This window comes from Tauraco erythrolophus, chromosome 1 (assembly GCF_009769465.1).
Source record: "Tauraco erythrolophus isolate bTauEry1 chromosome 1, bTauEry1.pri, whole genome shotgun sequence".
NCBI classification, from domain to species: Eukaryota; Metazoa; Chordata; class Aves; order Musophagiformes; family Musophagidae; genus Tauraco; species Tauraco erythrolophus.
The window spans coordinates 104,077,924-104,087,289 of record NC_141465.1 but is presented as its reverse complement, the minus strand read 5'-3'; the positions used below and the strand labels follow the sequence as shown (position 1 = coordinate 104,087,289).

Here is a 9,366-nt window from a genome sequence, read left to right as displayed (position 1 = left end):
TCGAGCATCTCCTACAAAGACAGGCTGAGAGTGCTGGGGTTGTTCCGCCTGGAGAAGACAGCTTTCTTGTGGCCTGTCACTACTTACAGAGGGCTTGCAAGAAAGCTGAGGAGATACTTTGTACCAAGACATGTAGCGATGGGGCAACGGTTTTTGACTGAAAGAGGGGAGATTTAGGTTGGATAGAAAGAAGAAATTTGTTGCGATGAGAGTAGTGGTACACCGGAACAGGTTGCCCAGAGAGGTGGCAGATGCACCATCACCAGATGTGTCGGACGCGGCTTTGAGCCATCCGATGTAGCGGAAGGTGTCTCTGTCCGTGACAGGGCGGGGGGTTGGACCAGACGACCTTTAGAGGTCCCTTCCCAACTCGAACCGTTCTGTAGCTCTTTCTCGCGCCTCAGCCACACCGTCCATCACCGCCACAATCCCGACCCGCCCAGACTGACCAACTGGACTGGCCGAAGCACGGAGCCCGGGCAAACGCCGGCGGCACGCCCGCAGCTGCCGGGGAACGTCAGCCCAGCTCCCGGCCCGCCTCCGCCGCCCTCCTCCAACATGGCGGCACCGGCATTTCCGCCCGGCCCGCCGCCGCTGCCCCTCCAACGTCATCAGCAGTGGCAGCGCGAGGGCTGCCGGGACGGGTGCGCGCGGCGGTGGCGGCGGCGGTTACCCGGCGGCCCTGGCGCGCTGGGGCAGGGCGGGAGCCGTCGGGCTGCGGGAGCGGGTGTCGCTCCTCGTTTTCCTCTCCGTGTCGCTCCGCGCTCAGGCCCGGGAGGACGGACTCCCCCCTCGCCCCCTCCCACCCTCTCCGCCCCGGGCGGCGGCGGAGGAGGCGGCGGGGAGCGGCGCGGCAGCGGAAGGAGCAGGTGAGTGCGGCGCAGCGGCCGGGGGCGCAGAGGGTGGGGGAAGGGAGGGCTGGGCTGGGGCGGGCCGTGAGGGGAGGAGAAGCGGGAGGCGGCAGGGCAGGCCCCCGCGCCCCTTTTCCCCCGCCTCGCCCGGGCGCGGGGGCGCTCGGCCGCCGGAGCGGAGCCGCGGGGAAGGGCCGCTCTCCCCGCGCGGTGCGCGGCTGGAGGGCTCCTCTCGGAGCGGGGCCAGGGCGGGCCGCAGGTGTGTGCCCCGCGGTGCTGACCGTCCCCCCCCGTTTGCTCGGGTTGCAGTTCCATCAGTCACTGGCCGCTCTGGAGCCTGCCTCCCACATGCTTGGATCTTCCCCGTTCATGGGGTTTTTTCCACTGCAGTGAGGCTCTTCTCGCACTTTCTGGCAGTAAAATAGTTTCAGCTTTATGTACTTAGAGGAACTCCTAATTTCGCTCGTGTAGATTCACTCATCACCATTTCTTTAGATAGCTGCTCCAGCTAACTCGCATCCCTTCCAGAACCTGTAGTCTGGGCATGTCGGGTTAGGTCCTCACCTTTGACTTCTCTGCTGGATTCTCACTCCACCATTGATTTCTTATCGACCTTCTGCAAGACTGTTTGAAGAACAGATTATGAGAGATAGTGGGTTAGCTACCGGGACCTGACGGGATCTTGCTGTGGTGAAACACGGTGTGTCTGTGCAGACACGAGTGGACAGACTCAGCCCATGAACTGCCTGTATCGGAAAACTTAAAGAAGTGTGGCTATATGTGGCCGTGCCCAAGATAACACACCCTGCTTCTCAGCATGTTTGCTCAAGTGTGACAACATGCTAATGTGGTGGTCCAATTTACAGATTGGAGATAACGTGTATCCAACAAACTTGATACGAAGGCTTGGAGTGAGCTTGGATCTGTCCGCACCAGTCTGCACAGACTGCCCTTTAGTCTGGTAAAACACCTTCTTTGAGTATGAGGACTTTGTTAGACAAGATATGGAATACTGCATACTTTCTTTTGCCATACTAGTGCCTGATTTTTGAAATGTATTTATTTACATGTAGAAAGCCAACCATGTGAAAACATAATTAACAGTTGCTTATCACTACTAATGGAGAAATACCGTATGTTAAATTAAAGGGATGGGTTCAGGTTAATATGGTGATGGGTTAACAGCATAGAGTTGTTAAAGTAAACTTGGAATAATTTCTAGTTTTCTGTCAAACAGGCTTCTTTGTGTGAATTGAAGAGTGCTAGACTGGCATTTCATAAACGTGCAACCAGTATTTGACTACTTTTTTGAAAGTTGGTTAACAACGAATTTTACTATTTTTAGTGTTATTTTTAGGTACTAAACCTGTGGAGCTCCTCAGATATGACTTTATTTTATTAGTGTCGTGTCATGGAAAGGTTAACATTGCAATTAGAAACAAAACTGTTTCAGGTAAAAAAACATTTGGAAAAGTAAAAGGGAACACTGACATTTTCCTAGTTCTAAGCTGTTACTTAGTTGTCAACAGGTATTTATTTTGTCTTAGAGTGTTAAAATCACTTTGTATTTGAACTTCTGTAGGATTTTAAAATCAAAATTTTACTTGTTATTTTAAATGGCATATTATTTATTGCTTCACAGGTAGGATTTTCTTAAGTGACGTAATGTTGATCTGTGTGTGGTGTGCTCGTATGCACGCACAGACATTGACATACTTACTAGTGATGTTTTGGACCTTAGAGATTTTTATCTCCTTACAGTTTTTTGTGAACTTTGCTTTTGTTCTGTTACACCTCAGTTTCTACTTTTCCTGTAGAAGCAGGATTAATTTTTGCAGAGAACTGGATTAGATTTTTCTAACAGAAAAGCAGGCGTTTCAGATGTGTTGTTCTTAATTGTGGCTTAAGTAGTGTTGTACTTCTATTGAAGAAAAATGTTAAGCATGCTTGGCACCAAAATGTAGGAGTATTGATCATGAAAATACAGAATTTCACTGAATATTGTGTCAATCGTATCATACTTCATTTATTTCAGTTACTTGGTTAGTGCCCACTAGGTATACTCCTCTCAAGTCTGCCTACATTTTAGATTTATTCATGAAGTAACACTCTGAGGTATATTTTACTTCAAATGGTAGTATAATTAGTATCATTAACAGATTATCTCTCACCTTGCAAAAGTTACTCCATTGAAAGAATAACATAGATGCATCTGAGAGTAATTTATCGTAGTGTTAAATTATTTCTAATTTATTATTCAAGGTTCCCGCGGATCTTATTTATGTATGGAAAAGTGATACTTCACACTTAAAACTTTAGCTGTAGAATTTATTTTAGAAGTGTGAAGTTGATTTCACTTAGTTGTAGTAAGCTGTTTCAGAAGTTGCAGACACTTCAATGCCTTTAAGAAAATTTAGCAATGCGATGTTATGTACCTGAAACAGAGAAGTACATAATTTTCTACTTAGACACTTTAAAAAAAAAAAAATCATTATAGTAATTATTTGAAACATTGAAATATGAATGCTTAAGGGTCAGTCCACACTGATACTCAGTGCTATCTAATCCATGTGAGTGTTTGATAAGGAGATGGTAGTTCAGAGACACAGGAGTTTGGAAAGGAAAATCATTGTACTGGCCATCAGTGTGGGATTGATAGCAGGACTGTGATCATCAAGGGTAAAGCAACGTAAGGTGAAAATGTGGGGGAATTGAGCAAGTTATAGAAATTTTTATGAGATGTTCCATTTAAATAGTGCTTGATTATCTGTTAATTTGCAGTCTGGAGAATTTGGAAATGAAACACTTCACTTAAAGCTTGTCCCCTCACAGTACTTGTTTGTAAGCAAGGAAGCTTACCAGTAGTACAAAACTGCCATTTTGCATCTGATATTTCAACCTCAATATTGTTTTAATAGTCTCTTTATTTTTCCAATTTGCTTGGTCTTTGAAGAATGAAAGTGGGAGTGACTGCACTCTGTATTTTCACATACAGTCTCTCAATTGTAGTGTTTGACATAGTGAAAATTCCTCAGTTTGCCTCTGAATGTTTGTCTCCTCAGTTTGTCTGGACTCAAGTCCTGCAGCCCGTGTAACAGCTATATTCACTTCACAGTGAAATCTCGTGCAGTTCTGGTTGCAGGAGTGAGATCCTCATGTGATAACATATGCATACAGAAAGTCGTATGCTGTGCAGTCACAGCATGCTGGTTTTGTTTGCTTAGATTAGTATCTCATGAAATATTTCTTCTGTTAATAAAGCGTCTTTTCTTTTTTAATTGCAAATCAGTGGGTATGGGCTAGAATGTAAGGATAGAATTGACAGAATGCTATCTGAGATAGTACATTTTTTTCTTTTCACATTCCAAGTTTTCTTTTTTTTTTTTTTTTTTTAAATAGAGGTTTTTACAAATCCTTAGAAGATTCAGAGCTGGGTGGTGTTCTCTTAATTGCCTGGTAGGAAATTGTTGGCCAAAATATAGGGAAGTACGTAGTTGGAATGAAATGACCTATAGAAGTTAATTCCAAGAAGGTACTATTTGCTGGGTAAAAAGCAACATTTAAAAAAAGATGTTTTGCCTCTGTTTCTTTGAAAATAAAAGGATGTTCAAATTAGGAGACAAAATGAATGTAAATTTTTTGTATTTGTGTACTGCTATTGTGTCAGTGTGTGCTGTACTTATGTATTAGATGCACTCATTTTATCTGTCCTTCATGTGTTGAACCCTCTCCCTGTGCCATTGCCAGTGCCGTTCTTCTAACCTTTTTTATTTCAGATATGACTCTTTTTACTGTAAATATTTAAACCAAATTCAGCATTTGGTATATGATCGTCTTATTAAAAATGCTTTTGCATATGTCAGTCGATTTTTTGTATCCTCTATTAAAGGGTGTAGCTGCATGAAACCTTACAAATTCAGTGAGGTTTTTTTTATGAAATACAGTGGGAAACAATCCTGAAATGGAAGGGTGCTCAGCTAGGTGAGATGTGATATTGTTTTGCTTTCTAACTTTAATGGTTTATCCTGTCAGACTTTATAACTACTGCCGCACATTGAGCTGTCCACAATGACTCCTAATTATTTTTCTCAGAAGACTGGACTAATTTGAACTCATCAAGTATTTAGATAAAATCATTTCTCCTTGTGTGCATTACATTATATTTATTTGCATTTCATCTGCTGTTGTATTACTCAATTTTCTAACTCAATTAGATCTTTCTGGAAATCTTTATTCTCCACAGTTTTTACTAACCCAAATAATTTCCTACTACTCGTAAATTCTACTATTTCACTGTCTGCTTCCACTAATTGATGTTAACCATTGTTTTTAATGTCTGGTATACACCACATGGTTAACTTCTACCCTGTCTGAGCATATTGGTTAACGTCTCGGTTACCCGAACTTTACTTGAGAAATAAAATTCTTCAGACTCTCAAAGGCTTAGAGAAGTAGTCACTAGAGCTAAGCTGAGAAAACTCTCAAGTATATAGGGTAAGCTTGCTTTCTACTGTTGTTTTGTAGAGGAGCTAAAGTGCTTAGCAAGAGCTTCAGCACCGTTTCATTTGCAGAAGGTGCTCAGGTGTCAGACTTCTAGGTAGGTCTTGCCATTGAAATAACCATAGGGTTCAGTTAATGGAATTTCGCCAAGGTACAAGAGAGAAAACAAGTATTATGGAGAGGGACTTTTTACAAGGCGTGTAGTGATAGGATAAGGGGCAATGGATTTAAACTGAAAGAGGGCAGATTTAGGTTAGATATAAGAAAGAAATTCTTTACATTGAGGGTGGCGAGGTACTGGAACAGGTTGCCCAGAGAAGTTGTGGATGCCCCATCCCTGGAGGTGTTCAAGGCCAGGTTGGATGAGGCTTTGGGCAACCTGGTGTAGTGGAGGATTTCCCTGCCTATGGCAGGGGGGTTGGAACTAGATGGTCTTTGAGGTCCCTTCCAACCCTAACCATTCTGTGATTCTATGATTATTACAGTGTCAAGTGTAAAATACAGGTTCAGCAGTGTTTTATGTACGTTTGTCCACATTATGATTTTGTTTTTGCTGTAGAATGAAACCTTATAATCTGAATGCTATGAGAATCTGTTGCCTATCAGATCAGTGAAAACTTGTATTAATCCGGTCTGGTGGGGAGTTAGTTTAAATTTGTATTATTCTGACTGTGTGGATGAGCTTTGTCACTTGTAACTTGTTTGTGAATGAGAAATTAGCTTAAGTGTGTGCGTTCTAAACGCATTGACACCTGTATAGGAGCAGAAGAGTAGAAGATTAGCGTTTGGCTAATCATGTTATACTGACTAATGAGCTTTAGAATGATGGCACTTCGCAGTACAATAAAGAGGTATTTTTTGAGTTGTATGTAAACTGTCCATCAACTGGCAGATTTTCCCAAATTGATTTTATTTCTGTGTAGATCAAGAAACATGGAACGGACAATAGATTTTCGAGCCTATTTTTCCCTTTTTCTACAACCTGCCTCTATATATATATGTCCTATATATATATGTCTTCCTTTTTTTTTTTAAATATGTTTTTCTTTTTATATTCAATAACTCCTTCCTTTCTCAGGTAAGATAAGTTGTGGCTTCTTATTTACCAAACTTATGCTGTATTTGCTTCAAAATCTGGTTTTCTTAACGAAAGGGAGTTCTTGAGAAACAGTGTATCACTGTTGTGGGTTTTTTTTTTTTTTTTTTTTCTGAACTCGGGTGGTTCCAAGTAGTTGTCGAATACAAAGCAGTAACAAACACAGATGGTAGATGATATCAACGTGGTTTTCAGGAGGTTGTCACACACAACAAACTGGGGGGAAAAATGGACCTCTCATTCTTGGAGATTTGTTTCTGAAAATGGGAGCCATTTTTAGTGGTCAGAACTTGTTTCTGAGAGGTTGGTGAAGTAACACTAAAAATTCTTTTCACTTGAAGTCACTTGAGTTTATGCACAAAATATACATGACAAAGAAAAGGTTCTGTTCTGTGTGGTGTTTGCTACCTAAATGAATAACGTATCACATGATCTTTCCCAAAGAGAAGCTGAAGAATCCAAAGCAAGTCGTAAAATAAAATGAAAAATTATCATTACTGGTGTTCAACTGACTAGTTAAAATCAGAGACGTTCCTTGTTATTAGATACATTTCACTCATTTATGACTTTTTCTTTCTTCATCACCTCTGCAGCAACTCTTACAAAGTATATCGTACTATTTTATTCATGTGAGTTCAGTGTCAATAGCCCCAAACTGAAGGATTTTACAGTTTTGCTTTTTTTTTTGGTTGAAGTAGTACAAAATGTCAAAAATTAGAAGGAAGGTCACAGTGGAAAATACCAAGACCATATCCGATAGCACATCCCGAAGACCCAGTGTGTTTGAAAGGCTTGGACCCAGCACTGGAAGTACTGCAGAGGTGAGTTGTAAAAGTGTTCTTCTTTTCCTCCCCACCCCAGCATCTTCTTTTCCAGCATTTAGGTGGTGGGAAAGAGTAGCTCACAAGTACCAAATACTCAGATGTTACTGATGTTAGTAAAGGTGAAAAGAACTCTTTAACACTTGGATGTTCAACATACTAATACTAGAATTTCCAAATAACGTGTGTTGTCCCAGCTTCTGGAGAGGAGCAGTAGTACTGTACATATTAATAGTATTTCCACCAACCTAAATTTTTCTCTGCCAGATCTGATGCTAATTGTTGATTATTTTTTTTTTAATTAGTTATATTACTGGTGGACAGAAATTACAGATAAATGGGAGTTAATGTGGAGTCATTTGTTTGTTCTGCCACACTCACACCAATGGTATTTCCAGAAAGGAGTGTGAAATTCACCCAGTAATGTCTGTCTCTTAGACACAGTGCCGTAACTGGCTGAAGACTGGCAACTGCCTCTATGGGAACACATGTAGATTCGTACATGGCCCTTCACCACGAGGTAAAGGCTATAGCAGCAGTTATAGAAGGTAAATCAAGAACTCACTTTGAATTCTTCACATGCTGTAGGAAAAATAGCTCTTGCAACTGTCTTCTGTATTTGTTTTTTTTTTAAAAAAAAAAAATGAAATGCTGTGGTGTGCCTAATGGTATGTTTTATTGATAACCAATTGCATTATGAAGCTGCTCAAAACAATTAATTTGGCAACTTGCAGTGGGTTTTCCCAGGATTTTTGTTGTGTGTAGCTTTAAAAAATGAATGGAGTCCTTTGGATGCAGATTAACTTCTTACATTACTTGGAATGGGAAGTTCAAATACCTTAATATTGTTTTTTGGGGGGTGTGGTGTCACTGCAGCTTCTGATATGCCTTTCTGTCCTTTACTAAAATGCTGTTTTGCAACTACTTACAGCAGTACTCACATACTTTCGATCCTTCTACCTTAGCTATATTGTTTGATGAATAAGGTATCTGTCCTTTCTCTCCTGTTGTGAGAAAACACTTCTCTACAAAACATAGTTTTGTGACTATGTCAGATATAGAACAAATATCCTGTATCATAGCAGTTTTCAGAAGAGAATATTTTTTATTATCTACCTTTTTAAATGTTATTGTGACTTAAAATTTTTTTTTCACTGTCCTTTGTGTGGCATAACACCTTACTGCCACATTTGGCTTCAGTTAAGTTTGTAATATTCTTGCTATAAAGGACAAAAAGAACAGTTTTTGCATAGTTGCTCTTTGTATGATGGTTTCGCGTTTTTGCAAACAAGCGTGCTTTATGATGCTACAGTAATGTCAGTGTTACCTCTATGGTATGGATGGGCGTACTGAAGCATGAAAGTGTAAAGTAACAACAGGAAGATTGGCATAAGGTTAGGGTTCTCTTTCTGGTTCCTTTTCCTATTCCTGTGGCATACTTTCCGGATGATCTCGACTTTGCTTGTTTGATCTTCCATTGCTTCTAAGGTGGTAGCAGCTGGGATACAAAATATGTCATTGAGTTTAGTGTTTCTTTTGGTATGTAAAAGATTTTACTCTGTTCTTTACTGAATATTCCAAATGGGAAAAAGGAGTGATTTACTCGTAGAGATTAAATTTAAAAACTGTTAGAATGTTACTTTCTCCTTGATTTCAGTGTTTGGAACACTCAGTGTGTAGTTCTGCTTGGTCATTTGAAGAAAAGTCACGTTTCTTTTAATGATTAAAGCTTTGTTTCTACCTCACTGTTACCACTGACATTTAAGAATAATGTTGATTTGCTTCTTTTTATTGCTAACTCTTTAATTATAACTATGTGAGTCAAAGGACAGATCTTGCAGCTTTTTTGTCTGATACATTAAACATTTAATAAAGATGTTCTTAAAAATAAAAAGGGACAGGAAGTCCCTACTTACCCTTCCCCCCAAAAACAGACAAGTGAAAAAAGTGTGCTTGTCTTTGGAAGTTTTTACTGGTAGCTCTTGGCCAGGCACAGAAAAAGCTGGTTTATGTAAATAATAAAATGTTAGTGTTTTCATACCATTTAACATTACAGAGATTTTTACAAATGTTATCCAGGTATTTTGAATGCAATTTT

The 9,366-nt window shown here is 40.4% G+C and overlaps 1 protein-coding gene across 6 annotated transcripts in view; it reads left to right on the top strand.

The window, feature by feature from the left end:
• Positions 1–841: 841 nt before the first annotated feature.
• ZC3H13 (zinc finger CCCH-type containing 13) overlaps positions 842–9,366 on the top strand; it is a 49,061-nt gene continuing 40,536 nt past the window's right edge. For 2 of the 6 annotated variants that reach the window (XM_086620474.1, XM_086620463.1), the window contains exons 1-3: positions 842–869; positions 7,143–7,268; positions 7,707–7,816. In XM_086620474.1, the coding sequence (XP_086476600.1) occupies positions 7,152–7,268; positions 7,707–7,816 (227 nt within the window). In that variant the 5' untranslated portion in view covers positions 842–869; positions 7,143–7,151. Of the gene's footprint in view, positions 870–6,922; positions 7,269–7,706; positions 7,817–9,366 lie in introns of those variants that run through there. The other 4 variants (XM_086620495.1, XM_086620488.1, XM_086620469.1 and 1 more) reach the window with 3 other exon arrangements.